Raw genomic sequence first — 17014 nt, 5'->3', positions numbered from 1 at the left:
AATGTAAGGTCAGACACTATAAAAATATAAAACTCTTGGAGGAAAACATATGCAGAACACTCTGACATAAATCGCAGCAACATCTTTTTTGACCCACCTCCTAGAGTAATGAAAATAAAAACAAAAATAAACAAATGGGACCTAATTAGACTTAAAAGCAAAGGAAACCATAAACAAAATGAAAAGACAACCCACAGAATGAGTTGAAAATATCTGCAAATGAAGCAACCGACAAGGGATTAATCTCCAAAATATACAGACAGCTCATCCTGCTCCAAGTCAAAAAATACACAAACAACCCAATCAAGAAATGGGCAGAAGATCTAAGTAGACATTTCTCCAAAGAAGACATACAGATGGCCAAAAGCACATGAAAAGATGCTCAACATCACTAATTATTAGAGAAATGCAAATCAACACTACAATGAGGTATCACCTCACACCAGTCAGAATGGCCATCATCAAAAAGTCTACAAACAATAAATGCTGGAGAGGATGTGGAGAAAAGGGAACCCTCCTATACTGCTGGTGGGAATGTAAATTGGTGCAACCACTATGGAGAACACTATGGAGGTTCCTTAAAAAACTAAAAACAGAACTACCATATGATCCAGCAATCCCACTCCTGGGCATATACGCAGAGAAAACCATAATCCGAAAAGATACATGCACCCCAATGTTCACTGCAGCACTATTTTACAAGCCAAGACATGGAAGCAACCTATATGTCCATTGACAGAGTAATGGATAAAGAAGATGTGGTACATATGTACAATGGAATATTATTCAGGCATAAAAAAGAATGAAATCATGCCGTTTGCAGCAACATGGATAGACCTAGAGATTATCATGCTAAGAGAAGTAATTCAGACAGAGAAAGACAAATATCATATGATATCACTCATATGTGGAATCTCATTTTTTAAAAATGATACAAATGAACTTACTTATAAAACAGAAACAGACTTACAGGTATCAAGAATAAACTTATGACTACCAAAGGGGAAACTTGGTGGGGAGATACAAATCAGGAGCTCGGGATGAACATATACACACTATGTAAGATATATGTAAGATGGATAACCAACAAGGACCTACTGTATAGCACAGGGAACTCTACTCAGTATTCTGTGATAACCTATATGAGAAAAGAATCTAAAAAAGAATAAATGTATGTGTAACTGAATCACTTTGCTGTACATCTGAAACTAACACAACATTGTAAATCAACTATACTCCAATAAAATTAAAAAAAAATTAAAATGCCTTTTTTCTAAAACGTACTTTGAAACTTTATAAGCAGTCACTGGTTAAGTACCTTTAAGTGTTTGAATGATATTGAAAAGTGATCACTTTATCATCATCTCCCATTTACCTGCCAGTTACCTGTTCAATGGCATCACTATGTATAGGAATGGGAAAGAAAGAAATTAAACCAAGTGGTGACGAACAGTTAGAGGAGAAACAAGTTAGACCTTAAGTATATACAACTTTGTTACACTGAATTTTTTTTTTTTGTTTTGCGGTACGTGGGCCTCTCACTGTCGTGACCCCTCCCGTTGCGGAGCCCAGGCTCCGGACGCGCAGGCTCAGCGGCCATGGCTCACGGGCCCAGCCGCTCCGCGGCATGTGGGATCTTCCTGGACTGGGGCACGAACCCGTGTCCACTGCATTGGCAGGCGGACTCTGAACCAGTGCGCCACCAAGGAAGCCCTGTTACACTGAATTTTAATAGTCAAAGGATAAAGTATATATATATATAAAACAAAACTCTGAAGTCCCAAATTTAGAGAATCATCAGTGTAAGAGGTGTGTCAATAGGGCATAATGTTCAACTCTGAAACACTGTAAAGCCCTAAACAAACAATATAGGGAGAAAATTCCTAGGACAGAAATTCATGACTGTTAATTCAGGAAATCCTGCTTGAAAGAATTTCCACATTCATAAGAGAGTCTGAAGTTGGGAGTGTAATTTCAAATGCTAAATGTGCTAAAGAGCAGGATTGGCAAACCATGGCCCACAGATCATATCCAGTCTGCCATCTGTTTTTGTACAGAATTATCTTTACAATTTTAAATGAATTTTTGAAAAGAATTCAAAAGATTAATATTTCATGACACACGAAAATGACATGGCGACTTCCCTGGTGGTCCAGTGGCTAAGACTCCGTGCTCCTAATGCTGGGGGCCCAGGTTCAAACCTTGGTCAGGGAGCTAGATCCTGCAGGCCGCGACTAAAAGATCGCATGTGCAATCGTGTGGGCCCGTGGGCCCCAACTGAAAGATCCTACGTGCCGCAAGGAAGATCCTGCATGCCGCAACTAAGACCTGGTGCGGCCAAATAAATAATTTTAAAAAAAAAGGAAGAAGAAAGAAAATTATATGAAATACCAACTTCAGTGTCCACAAATAAGGTTTCATTGGAACACAGCCACATTCTTTCATTTATACATTGTTCATGGCTGCTTTGGCACTACAATGGTAGAGCTAAGGGGCTGGGACAAAAACCACATGGCCTGCAAAGCCCAAGGTGCTATTTACGAACCGGCCCTTTAGAGAAAAAGTTTGCCGGCCCCCAAGCTAGAGAGGAAAACACAATGGCCACACAGACAAGGACTATTCGTGTCACAAGACTGGCCATTCTCTGTGAGAAAAGATTTCAAGTCATAGATTGATGGCTACAAGGTACCTCTGATTATATGATGGAAATCAAATGCGAACGACCTCAGCTTCCGGTTGTGGAGTAGCATGAACCACATTTTATCCTCCTACCTTAGACAATCAGAAAACTAGAGTAAATATGTGAAACAACTGTTTTCAAACATTATACACCAGGCAGCACAGGACCACAATCCCTGATGGAAGAAAAACAAATAAACTAAACCTTAAGACTGTCCTGGCTCTCTGCCTAGAGACACATTCCAGATTGCAGAGGGGATAGGGGATTCCAAGCAGGTCACAAATGTTTCCCTGAGCTAAAAAGACAGACACTGGAGATCAGGGAGTTTGCAGCAGCTGAAAGCTGCAGGACAAAGTTCTGGAGGAGAGAGAGCCAAACAGAGAAAGAGCTCCAAAAATATGCAGAGGGTCAACGAGGCTTTGCTAAATATTAACATATGCATGTATAGGGTGAAACTCCAGGAGGCTAGGGAAAGAATGACACAGGAGCTGCGAATAGAATGGTTTCCCCAGAGCTCATATGAGGCTGGGAATTGTCTGAGTTCCCATGAGCCAAACTGGAGTCCTCAGTGATTACACAGGGCATTCAGCAGAGACCCCAAAAAGGCCACACCTTAGTAGTGGAGCTAAACTATCCTGGGAAAAAAGCTACTTGAGTCTGCATGAAGCTTAAAAAACAAGCCTTGAAAGGATCAAACAACTACAAATAAATTAACTGACTACCAGAACAAAGCCCAAGAATCTTTAGATGAAGGCAACAAAATCTAGGCACCCAACAACATAAAATACACAATGTCCAGCATCTAATATCAATAAAAACTTACTAGACATGTGAACGAGCAGGAAAATGAGACCATAACTAGAGAAAAATCAGTCAATAGAAATAGATCCAAAACTTACAGACATGATCAGCAGACAAGGATGTTAAACAGCTATTGTAACCATGTTCAAATATTCAAAGCAGCCTTTCTCAACCAGGGTTCTGCGAGAGAATTAAGCAGTACAAAAAGTTATTTGAGGGATTATTTTCTCAATTCTCCCAAGGATGGTACACAGCTAGAACCATTCCAGATGCACAGAAGTTAATTCACTACATACAACAGATAAGGCATTAGACCCAATTCTCTGGGAACTCAATTGAGAGGGGCTGGATAAGAGAAATACATGAACATAACGAGGAAAGAAACAGAAGATATATTTTTTAAAAACCAGGACTTCTACAGGAGGAAAAAACGTCAGGTCTGAAATGAAAAATTCATTGGATGGGATTAACAGCAGATTGAATAACTGCAGAAGAAAACGTTAGGGAACTTGAAGATGTAGGAATAAAAATTATCCAAAGTAAAGCATAGAGAGAAAAAAAGTAAACTGAGATAACAAAATTTAACTTTTAGGCTGCTTTGTTATAAATCATCTACTCAGAACAAAATAAAAGGTTTCCCACTAAATATGAATGTTGTATAGACTATCTCTTATTATCTGAAGTTACCAACGATAAATAAAAAAAACTTCCCCAACTGAAAGTACTAACAAGGATACAAGATAGTGCTATAGCACCAAAAGCCAGGGGATAAATGTGGTATCTTCCTGGGCAGTAATTTTAATTAACATTCAAATAAATTTGTGTGCTTTGCTTCAGCTGTTTTAGGCATCATACTCAGAGAGAGTATATGTGTATGTATTCACCCTCCTCTCCCCTCTACAGTGAGAAATCTCTGTCAGGAGCACTTCATAGAAAAAGTTAAAGAAACAATGACTTAAGAAAATATTCAGGAAATCACTAAAAACACCAAGCCAATTCACTTCAAGTTCACCTACTAAATATCCAGTATTGATCTTAGATTCAAATCCTCAGGAAAAGGCATAGAGCTATGAAAATAAGTTTCCTCCAACACTCATTCCTTCAATAAACCACCAAAATAACAAGTCATCAAGCATCATCTTGTGATAACAGATCGATTTTAATTCTAGCACCTGAAGCTATACAAGGGTATGCTTTATAATCTTCATGGAACTGTTGTACACATTCAATAAAGTGACAACTGTGCAATACCACTTAGTATCTCAAAATCAGGAACATACTTTTGAATTGTTTAAACACAATCCACAGAATTAAAAACAAAATCAGAAGTCACCCACAGTTATACTAATTGTCAATTAAAAGTTTTACCATTTACTACTTGATATAGCAGTCAATATCTAGTGGGGGATATCGGAAGTGATTTCAGATTCTCATCCTGTTGTACTCTATTGGGAAGGTTTCTTGAGTAGCTATGTGACTGGCCAAAGGTGGGTACAACCAGGACCAGAACAGCATGTAAGGTTCTACCACAGTTTCTGTAGTTTTCACTTTTTTTCCTTTGTCAGCTAAAAGTGAAGTGAGAATTAAATACTTATCTTTACATATACACAAGGTATGCTGTGAAAGCATATTTGCTTACAAACATATAAAAATACTTGTTAACTAGTTTGATAAGAAAATAATGTATAAAAGTATATAGCAAAACATTAATCATCTCTGACCCTGGAAAGATCAATTCCATATTTTATATTACAAACAAAAACAGTTTTAGTTTTTTTGAATCCCTTATCCAGAAATACTTGAAAAGGAAGACAGACAGAAATTATTTATTTTTACTCTCAACATGGCTGTGAAAAGAGTTAAATTAAAAAACCAAGAACACTAAAATGCCTAAGTCCAGAATGAGTCCAAATATTTGGCCACACAGAATATTATCTTTAGGAATAATAGTAAAGGCTTTACACGCAGTTTTTAACCTATAAATACAGTAGGCATTTTGGTATTTTGGCCACTGGAAAACAAAAGGCTATAGCATCAGTAAAGGTCTGAGATGTCTCACTTTTGTGGATTCAATTCAGTGTATTTAAGGTTAACTAAAGTTGACATCAAAATTTTTAGAGATAGGCAAAAATTCACATTTTTTTAAAACTCCCTATGTTTCTATTTAGAGTAACAGTAGGCAATATGATTCCAGAAGTTAAAAGTTATTTCACAACCTATGACTTCAGCTTGGCAAACAGCTTAGGTTCCAAAACTGATCCATCCCTATTAAAAGTAAGCCCTTAAAAAAAGAATGTGTCTATGTATATAGATATCCATTTTAAAGGAATCAGATAATCTTTGAAGCAGCCTTAGTGTTTCCTTTAAATCTGTCTTGACTGACCATTGGATCAGCTTCATGGAAAGGATTAGCCAGCTTCTTGGTCTAAGGCTACCACGGTGATCATTTATCTAAGGCTAGAAAGGTACCAACATGATGTAAACTGTAAGGAGAGAAGGAGAAGATGAGGGCTTTTCCTGGCAGTTGGTAGCTAAAATTCAAGGGATTCTTAGAAAATGACACAGTGGCAGCCTTTCTTGTCTTTTTCTTTCCGTGTTGGTTCTGGTGAAGGAGGACATTCCTGCTCTTGAAATTTCCTGTAAGATAGAAAAACCTATAGATAATTGACTTTTTGGTAATACATTATTATAAATGCAGGTTATTGTTGGATGAGTCTGGTTTATGTGCATATGCTTTTCAATGTTAAATTTCAGCTAGGGAGTCAAAGCAAATCTTTGGGGGCAGGGAGGTACAAATGCTTCAACATGAGCATAAGCAAAGCTGTCTGAGTTTCATTTATGGGTGAGTATTCAATTAGGTGAGATGCTGAATTCAACAACCTCTAAATTCCCTTCCCAGTTTGAAATTCCATGACTCTAAGGTATCCTTAGGAATGAACATCCATCACTAAAGTACCTGCCCTTATGAGGTATGCCATTCCTATCCTGGTTTTGCCACTTCGTAACTACAAATCTGTATTAAACAAGTTAGTTGACCTCTCTGAGGGGTGTTTTTTTAGGAGGGATAATAAAACCCTACCTTTCACAGTTGCTACGAGGATTAAAGAAGATTTTGTTATGTTCAAATGTCTAACAGCCTCTGGCACAAAAAAGTCTCATGTACCCCCTTCCTCACTCCTGACTGACTGATGGATGTGGATCAATTCTGAGGATCAAAACCAAGGATTAAATATTTCAAAAAAGCAATAAAAATTATTTTTAAAAAGCACTGGTGGGACTTCCTGGTGGCACAATGGTTAAGAATCCGCCCGCCAATGCAGGGGACACGGGTTCAATCCCTGGTCTGGGAAGATTCCACATGCCACGTAGCTACTAAGCCTGTGCGCCACAACTACTGAACCTGTGCTCTAGAGCCCACATGCCGCAACTACCGAGCCCACGTGCCACAACTTCTGAAGCCCACGCACTCTAGGGCCCACATGCCACAACTACTAAAGCCCGCGTGCCTAGAGCCCGTGCTCTGCAACAAGATAAGCCACCGCAATGAGAAGCATGCCCACCACAAGGAAGAGTAGCCCCCGCTCGCCGCAACTAGAGAAAGCCCGCATGCAGCAATGAAGACCCAACATGGCCAAAAAAAAAAAAGGCATTGGTTTCGGGGTGGGGGTGGGGGGCAGGTAAAATACACATAAAATTTACCATCTTAACCATTTTTAAGTGTACAGTTCAGTGCTTTACGTATATTTACAATGTTGTGCACTACTATCCACCTCCCAAATCTTTTCATCTTGCAAAACTGAAACTCTGTATTCATTAAAAAATAACCGAATTTGCATTTTTAACAAACTACTAAAAAAAAAAAAGCAATCTTCTTTTCCAACCCACAAAGAGAATGCCCTAGTAACGGGCTAAGAAAAAGTACAAGTAGAAGCCCATAGCTCAAAATGTCAATTCACCTTAGACGTACAACTAACAGGAACTAACTCCATATACCTGTCAAATTAACTAGCAGGGAAACCAGCAGAACTAAGAACAGAGGATGAAACAGAGGCCAAGCCACCAAGACCCAAAATAATCTCACAAAACCCCACCTGCTAAAGCAACTCACTCTTTCTCACACACACCAACTCCAGCCAACCTCACTCACCGCCTCCAGCTTCTTGGAACCCAGTAATACTTTCTGAACCACAGAGGCCTCCTAGGCCAGCGAACAGAAAACCTCTATGAAGTCTGGATATCATACTTCATATGCTGTGGGACTGCTGAATCCCTACTGCCTGGCTTCCTCGTGGCCTGGGAGGAGTGGGTAGGAAGCAAAGCTAAGAGCACAGGCTTTGGAATCAGAGACCTGGATTTAAGTCCCAGCTCTGCCATTTAATATGTTCAAATTATCTCACCTCTCTGTATCTGTTTTCTCATCAGAGAGTAGGGGCGTTATTGGGCTGTGGTGGGGATTAAATGTAGTAATGCACGGGAAGCAGTCAGCACAGGATCTGGCAGAGGCTACCTACCACTCAAGTGTTAGCTGCTGTCGTCACTATCTTCACAACACTGCCACCTTTGGAAGGTGCACCAATTCTTTTCAAAATCTCTATGTGTACTCTACTTCAATATAATAAAATTAGGCTTTTTATGTAGGAAGTAACCAGAATTATGTACGTAATTAAAATTTTTAACATACCATGTCAAAAATGATTCCCAGAAAAGAATCACTCCTACATACAATTTCCTCTTTCTTACGAAAAACATTTAATGGCAATTTTTTTTCTTAATTTTTTTAAAAAGCATAATGTGACTACCCATCAAATTCAATAAACTAAAACAAACTTCTGGGATGTGTTTTGCTTACCTTATAACCCGGACAAGTTCATGGAAAGCTTGATCTACATTCATCCTAATCTTTGCTGATGCCTCCATGTATGTTACCTTAAGTTGTCGTGCTAACTGCTGTCCTTCTTCCTGCGTTACCTGAAATTTCAAGAGGTGTGTTTGAGGTACAGTATTAACGATTAGATCTGCTCCATCTACTGCTTGGCCACACACTGCACTGTTAATCCAGCCAGAGACCAAGCTGGTTTGCCTTAAGACGAACCAAAACACTTAATAGCTTAACTCATAGTGCTGAAGCCCACCCCCGCAGAAAAACTCAGAACATGACAGAAGCAAGATGTCAGTCTAGTGATTACTCAAAAAGTATTAAATACAACAGTGATAAATTCTGGGAAGTACAAGGTGCTATGGGAGTGTATAACCCTGCTGAGCAGGTCAGGGAAAGCTTCCCTGAGGAAGTGATATTTAGGTAAAGTGTATGGAGTTGGGTCAGGGTGAAGAAGTATCCCTGACAATCGAAACAGCAGGCATGAGGGCACTCCAAGTTCCAGAAACTGAAAGAAGCCTAGAGTGGCTGGAATACAATAAGCTAAGAGAGAAAATGGCAAGAGATGAGGCTGGAGAGCGGGGCAGGCCTCAAGAAGCCATGGGGTCTTCTTCACGTCTGCATTCCCCAGTACCTGGTACTTGGAAGACTCTCAATAAATGTGTGGGAAAAAAATAATGAATAGAACCACAAGCCCTCACAATGCCTTCCTTACATGAAGAAATGAAGGAAGGTAGGCAGGAAAGGGTGGCATTGCTGATGACATATAAATGGTAGGCCAGAGTAAGAAAAGGCTAATTGAATATTAGCCCTATATAGTAGATGCCCTATAAATATTTTAAATGTAGAGGGTTGGAATAGTGATAATTACCTACAACTATTAAACTATATTACATTTATATTTATATAGTGGGCCTGAAAATTCATATTTCTGAAAAAGTGACTCTCACTGCTGTCATTACCACGAAAGTAAACACTTATACAAGGTTAGAAAATTACAGATGGGCAAAAAGGAAAAAAAAGAAAATTTAGGAACTTATCATCCATACAGAACCACATTCTTCTCATCTTTTTTCAATGATATACATTTTTCTCTGCAAAACAGAATCATAACTTTTGTATCTTTATCTTAGAACCTGGAACTATGCTAAACTCACTTATCTAGGTTTGTTTTGTTTTGTTTTTGTAAATTCCATAGGCTTTTCTATATAAGCAATCATGTCATTTGCTAATAAAGACAGTTTTTTGTTGCTTCCTTTCTGATGTGGATGTTTTTTCATTCATTTTCTGGCCTTACCTCACTGCCTGGAAGCTCCAAGACAGCAGTGGTGAGGCGGTACTCCTGACTTGTTTCTGATCTTAGGGAGAAAGCATTTGGTCTTTCACCATTAAGTAAGCTGTTGGTTGTAGGGTTTTATTACAGATGCCCTTTATCAGGTTAATAAAGTTCCTCACTATTCCATTTATAAAGAATTTTTATCAGGAACCGATGCTGGATTTTGTCAAATTTTTTTCTTCTGCATCTGTTGAGATCATATGATTTTTCCTTTTTAAAGTCTGTTAATATGATAAATTATACTGATTCACTTTCGCCTGTTAAATCAACATGGCATTCCTGGAATTAACTCCACTTGAGTGATAATGCATTGTTCTTTTCATATATTGAATTCTATTTACTAAAATTTTAATTAAAAAATTTTACATCAAAAAAAATTTTTACATCTATGTTTATGAGAAATATTGAACTGTAGTTTTCTTATATCTTTGTCTGATTTGGTATCAGAGTAATACTGGCTTCATATAATGAGTTGGAAAGAATTCTCTCTTCAATTTTCTGGAATAGTTTCAGCAAAATCAGTTTAGTAAAATTTAGTGAATCCATCTGGGCCTGGAGTTTTGAGGAAAGGTTTTTACAATAAATTGGACTTATCTTATACATATAGTACTTCTCAGCTTATCTATTTTTTTCTTGAGTTTGTGCCTTTCAAGGAATAGGTCTATTTCATCTAACCTGCTAAATTTATTGGCATAAAGTTGTTTATAGTATTTCCTTATTATCTTTTAAATATCTACTAAGATTTGAAATGATGGTTATCTCTCCCTTTTTGGTTTTTCTTTACTTCTCTATGTTTTTCCTATTTTCAATTTCATTGGTTTCCATTCTTATCTTTATTATTTTACTTCTGATTACTATGGTTTTAATTTGCTCTTTTCCTTACAGTTCTTAAGGTAGAAGCTACTCACTGAATTGAAACCTTTTTTCTTTCCTAATACAAATATTTAATGCTATAAATTTGTCTATAGGTACTTCTTTAATAGCACCCCACAAATTTTGATATGCTGTTTTAGTTATCATTCAGCTCATAATACTTTGTAATGTCCTGTGTTTTCTTTGTACTGAGGGTAAATTAAAAGTATCTAATTTCCTCATATTTGGAGATCTCCTAGATATCTTTGTTATTTCCAATTTAATTCCACTGTGGTCAAAGAACATACACCATCTGACTAGAATCCCCTTAACTGTATTGAGACTTGTTCTATGACCCATTCTCATTTCAAAAGATGTATATTCTGCTGTTGTTCAGTGGAGTTTTTACTAAACGTCAGTTAGGATAAGTTGCCCAACAGTGTTCTTCAAACCATCTATATCCTTACTGATTTTCTTTCTACTTGCTCAATTATTGAGAGAGGTGCTGAAACTTCTGACTGTAACTGTTCTTCCCATTTTTGCTTTAAGAATTTTGAAGCTGTTATTCATTACATGAATGTTTAGGATTGTTAAGTTCTCTTGATGAATTAATCTCTTTATCATTGTGAAATGATCCTCTTTATTCCTAGTAATAATATTTGCTCCGAAATCTACTTAGTCTGATATTTATATTGCCACTTCAACTTTTCTTTCATTAGTATTAGCATGGTATACCTTATCCCATCCTTTGTACTTTTCACCTATTTGTATCTTTACGTTGAAAGTAGATTTCTTGTAGGGTCTTGCTTTTTATCCAATCTGACAATGTCTGCCTTTTAATTGAGGTGTTCACACTATTTAAGTTTAATGTGATTATTGCTATAGTTGGGTCATCTTGAAATTTGTTTCCTAACCATCCCATTTATTCTTTGTTCTACTTATCAAAAGTTGCCTTCTTTTTGGTTAACTGTATTGTTTTTATGATTCCATTTGATCTTCTTTGTTGGCTAATAAACTATGTACCTATTATGTTATTTTTATAATTGCTTTACAGTTTATAATATACATGTTTCACTCATCACTGTCTAATTCAAATGATATTATGTCAATCCATGTATAGTTTAAGAACCTTATAACAATAGTATGTTTCTCCCTCCTTCTCTTTTTATTACTGTTACCTATTACTTTAGAATACATTGTTATTATTTTTGCTTTAAACATCCAATTATGTTTTCAGGAGATTTAAATAACAATAAAAGTAATTTATATTTACCCACATAAATGGGTAAAGGTGTTCTTCATTTCTTTGTATAGATCCAGATTTCCATTCGGTATGGTTTTCCTTCTTTTTTGCATTTCTTTTAATGTAGGTCTGCTGGTAATAAATTCTTTCACTTTTTGTTTATCTGGGAGAAGTCTTTACTTCACCTTTGTTTTTGTTTTTTTTGTGGTACGCAGGCCTCTCACTGTTGTGGCCTCTCCCGTTGCGGAGCACAGGCTCCGGACGCACAAGCTCAGCGGCCATGGCTCACGGGCCCAGCCGCTCCACGGCATGTGGGATCTTTCCAGACCGGGGCACGAACCCGTGTCCCCTGCATCGGCAGGCGGACTCTCAACCACTGCGCCACCAGGGAGGCCCTCACCTTTGTTTTTTAAGTAAATTATCAGATGAGTTTTTTCTCTCAGTACCTGGAAGATGCTGTGCCACTATCTTCTTTGCATCGTCTCCTGTGAGAAACAGTGTGATTGCTGTCATCCTTATCTTTGATCCTCTGTATGCAATGTTTCTCCCCCTCTGGCTACTTTTCAGTTTTTTCTCGTTATCACTGCTTTTAAGCAATTTCATTATAATGTGCCTTGTAGTTTACTTCATATTTCTTGCGCTCAGGGTTTGTTGAGCTTTGTAAGTTTTCATCAAATTTAGAAATTTTTCAGCCGTTACTTCTGCTGTTAATCCCATCCAGTGTATTTTTCATCTCAGACATTGTAGTTTTAATTTCCAGAAGTTTGATTTTGATCTTTTTACATCTTCCATGTCTCTACTTAACATAGTCAATATTCAGTCTTTTCTCTAGCTTCTTGAACATATGGTATATGGTAATAATAACCATTTTAATTTCTCTGCTCACCAACTCTATCATCTGTGTCATCTCTGGATCTGTTTCTATTCACTGTCTTTTCTCCTTATTATGGGTCATATTTTCCTGCTGCTTTACATGCTGGGTAAGTTTTGAGTGGATGCGTGGCTACTAGATTTTTATCTATTGAGTTCTGGATAATTTGTATTCCTATAAATATTCCTGAGCTTTCTTCTGGGATGCAATTATTCGGAAAGTTTGATCCTTTCTATTGTACAGTACCAGAACAGCATTACATCTAAGGCTGATTTTGCCCCACTACTAGAACAAAACCCTTCTCAATGCACTATTCAATACCCCAGGGATTATCAGGTTTGACACTCTGGCTGATTAGAATATTCCTGGGCCCTGTTTTAGCTCAAGGTATTATTCCCTCTAATCCTTTCAGGTAGCTTGTTCTCCTAATTTAATTTTATATTCTCAAAATTCAGCACCTTCAATGCAATATCATTAGGCCATTACATTAATGCATATACATCTAACAATTACTTCATAACAGTTTATACTCTGTTGTATTCTGAAAGAGTGGCAGGCAGGTTCTACATAGTATTAGTATACCCAAGTTTATGTAACTTTAAAATCTACCCTGCCTCTCTTCAAAACAGCACAGGTACCATAAGGCCTATGGTTTGAAATATCAATCAATCAAATCAAGCAAGCAATTAACAATAAGTAAGGAAGCCAAGTAGGAAAGTAAATCTTTACAGAGCCACCAATTTAGAAAGGACAATTCTTTCTAAGAAAAGTTGACATAAAAAAAAAAAAAAAGAAGAAAAGTTGACATAAAATTCCTTGAAGTAAAATTACATCTTGAAGTGAAAGAGATATAAAAGAAGAAAAGTAAAAATAAATTTTTGTGACATGTCAGTCTTAATCAATTATTTACTTTATTAATATAATTTGATTGGGGGAGGGAAATATATATCCTTAAGAATTTTGTTCCTTGTATTTCTGCTCAATTATTCTTTAGAAAGCTACCTTGCCCTATCCCACCTACATAATGCAATTTGGCCAGAGGGAAACAGCAAATGACCTATCTTTATACAATTGAGAAAAATTAATGAATTAATGGTCTAGATGACAAAACAATCCCACGGCTAAGACTGTCTATGTGCTTCATTTATTTATTTTTAAAGCACGGTCTTACATCAGTCTTCCAGGAATCGAGGTCAGCAAAGTTCATACACACATTTCTGGTCAAGAAATCTCTAACCACACATAAAGCTGCTTATGAGCTTACTGGTGTAGCACTTTTAACGAAGATAGCATCACTACCACCAAAGGAAAAAAATATGACAAAAAGAACACCACATGTACCAAAGCCAAAACACTGTGAAGCCAGAAATCAACAAAAGATTGAAAGCTACACAAACAAGGATTTCCCAGAGGTTCCCCAACCCAGAGAATTTTACAAAGATACCAAATCCTAAGCCTGGATATTCTGGTTTAGTAGGTCTGAGTGCTACCAGAAATGTTTTGTTTTCAACAACAAAGGTGAACCTGATGCAAGAAATTCAGATTTACATTTTGGAACCTCCAGTGGGACTCAGTTCTAAGGCACAAATGAATATCTGTGAAAATCCACAATAACATGGGTTTATCTAATACTACCTATTTCTAAATAGAGAAGAGCAAAATGGGAATGATGAGGGCAGCTTTATTAAACAAACTAAGTTTAATAAGAATAGAGTACAACATCTGCAATAGTCACTTAGGGATGTGTTGAGTTAATGAATAACCTAAGTTTACAGAAGCAAAACTTGTTTTGTTTTTCAAAAATATCTATTATGTAGAAAGAGTCAACATATTAATACCACATCTTGATTCACTGATGCCTTGATTCATTCATTCAGCAACTGTATACTGAGTGCATACCTTTGTTCTCTGTGCTAAGGACAAAACATGAACAAAACTAAGTGGTCAAAACTGAGAAGCCATCATGGTGCTTACAAATCTTTTCTTTTTTTTTTTTTTTTTTACATCTTTATTGGAGTATAATTGCTTTACAATGGAGTGTTAGTTTCTGCTTTGTAACAAAGTGAATCAGTTGCAGACAAGGCACAAACAGGTGAGGCCAGAGAAGACCCTTACTCTATTGTTGGGGGGAGGGGCTTCTTTTTCCTGGGAGGCTGCAGGGCACATTGTGGTCGAGGTACTGACAGATAAGAGGAGTGGGGATTAATACACTTAAGTAATCTATTGTTATAAGTGTAATGGGCTCCTTTCTCGAATTAATGGTGGCCAGTAGAAATTAAGTACCTAACAAGGGGGACAGGAAAGGGAGAAACTGAGGCAAGCCAGGAGAGGTAAAAGGGGGAAAAGCAAAAACAAATTTTTTAAAAAAGGCAAAAAACCATTGACTTCTAGACGAGGCTGAGTCAAGGACAAGGAACTTGAAATCAGAGCTATCATGAAGTCCACAGTCCAAGCCCACACACAGCTGCTGTATGAAATTTCAGAATCAATATGTTGTCATATTTACCTACGTTTACATTTTAGCAAGGGCAAGTAAATCATTTACCCATATTTTCTTCCTATACCTCTGACAGAATAAACAAAATGATCAATGTATCTCTAAGGGCCCAGGTATGTGGTAACACTGCCATTCAAATTCTACAGATCTCTCTTTATTTCGGTGACCTTGTTTTTTCTACTGCTCTGTCATAAGTGCCTAGAAAATGTTCTATAAAAAAACTGGATGATTAGGTGGGTGGAAGAAGCAAGTCCACATAGATACAGAAGTCAAAAGGAAATAGGCAGTCTCTTCTGGCTGATCTCCCGTCCCTGATGTGTTCAGAATCTCAGGAGCAGTAGTAGGAATGCCCAGGGCTGACCCACAAATTCAAAGAACATGGGGAACTGGCATTTGCTATGTAAGAGAAAACGGGCTAGAAGCTAGAGAAAGTCCAAAGGGTAGAGCCTAAGACAAAGGCAGAAAAGAACAAGCTGATCAGCAACTAAGAGCAAGCCAGACTGGTCACTGACCTAAAGAGATGACCAAAAAGTCAGCATTTCCAAACAAGTAAAAGAAGTTATTATGAGGTGCCTGTGGCCTGTCCAGGATCAGTTGGTAGAGCAAGTAAGGGTGCCAAGGCATTACAGAACATCATCTTTAATTCTGAAGAGACTTCTAAAAGGTAAAAACCTTTAGTACAGCATCTCAATTTCAACTGCACCAAATATGGCCCTCAAGGCTTGGAGGGGTAAGGCATGTTTGTCTTTGTACATCCAGGACACAGAATGTACACAGAAGAGAGTGTGCCTGAGCCCTAAGACACCTGAGAAAGACAAGGAAGTACCAACAAAAGGAGAGGGGAGGGGGGAGGATGCATAGGGAATGGAGTTCCAGAGCTAAGTAAACAAAGTGTTTCCAAAAGGAAAGTGTGGGCAACTGTGTCAAATGTTACATCTGTGCAAGTGGTGACCTTGACCAGGTGCTACGCCTGCAGTCAGTGCAAACAAGAAAAAGAAAGGAAAGGAAGTAGAGTGTAGATAACGCTTCTAAGGAGTTCTGCTTACTAGGAGGAGCAGCAAAAAAGGTTCTCAGGGAGGAATGTGAGATTATCTTTTGCCGTGGTTATTACTTTTTGTTTTAAAGGTGAGAGCATTGTAGCATGTCGCAAGCTGATGGGAATAATCATGCAGGAGAGAAATGGAACACCTGGATGGAACAATTGCTGGGGTGATGCCCACGAGGAGCAACAGATGGGCTTCAGTGCCTATCAGAGAGGCTGGTCAGGGAGGTGAAGTTTATCCATGCAAGTGGGAAGAAGCAGAATTAATGGGACATACGTGCCCTTAGGTTAGTGCATGTGGAAGTGGGAACATGTAAAAATATCTCAGTGAACTAGGAAAATACCACTCATCATCAATCTGCTGAGGATGAGGAAGGGGAAGAAAGTGTTATTAATTTAAAAATAGAAAGTAAGTAATAATCATCCAAACAAGTGGGAAATGAATAGACTAGAGAAATGTAGTAGGATTTCCAGTCAGTACTAAAGGCTCTCACATAAGAGTAATGATGATGACCTTTACGCCTGAGTGCAGGGTGAAGGAACCTAGAAAAGAGAAGACAAAGCATGGGAGGAATAAAATGTTTCTTTGTGCCTATCCTTCAGAGAGGAGAATCTATAGGAAGGAGCAGAAAAGTAAGCAGTCAGTTTTCCGCCATTTGCTTTTCTCCCTTGGATATATATACATTTCAACTTTTCAGCATGTACATAGTACTTAATGTCTATGTATATGTTTTAAAGCAGAGAAATTAAGAACTTACCCCAAGCTAATTGCCTATCTTTAAGGTGATGGAAATATTACACTTATCATCCCCTATA

The 17014-nt window shown here is 37.7% G+C and overlaps 1 protein-coding gene across 5 annotated transcripts in view; it reads right to left on the bottom strand.

The window, feature by feature from the left end:
* Nucleotides 1-3621: 3621 nt before the first annotated feature.
* The window catches only part of RRAS2 (RAS related 2), a 72025-nt gene continuing 58632 nt past the window's right edge, over nt 3622-17014 (bottom strand). For 2 of the 5 annotated variants that reach the window (XM_079928894.1, XM_079928898.1), the window contains exons 5-6: nt 8331-8449; nt 4284-6135 (exon numbers count right to left, since the gene is read on the bottom strand). In XM_079928894.1, the coding sequence (XP_079785020.1) occupies nt 5925-6135; nt 8331-8449 (330 nt within the window). In that variant the 3' untranslated portion in view covers nt 4284-5924. Of the gene's footprint in view, nt 6136-8330; nt 8450-17014 lie in introns of all 5 variants that reach the window. The other 3 variants (XM_079928896.1, XM_079928897.1, XM_079928895.1) reach the window with 3 other exon arrangements.

Source organism: Stenella coeruleoalba, assembly GCF_951394435.1.
Source record: "Stenella coeruleoalba genome assembly, chromosome: 8".
In the NCBI taxonomy this organism is placed as follows: Eukaryota; Metazoa; Chordata; class Mammalia; order Artiodactyla; family Delphinidae; genus Stenella; species Stenella coeruleoalba.
This window is presented reverse-complemented; position numbering and strand designations above follow the sequence as displayed.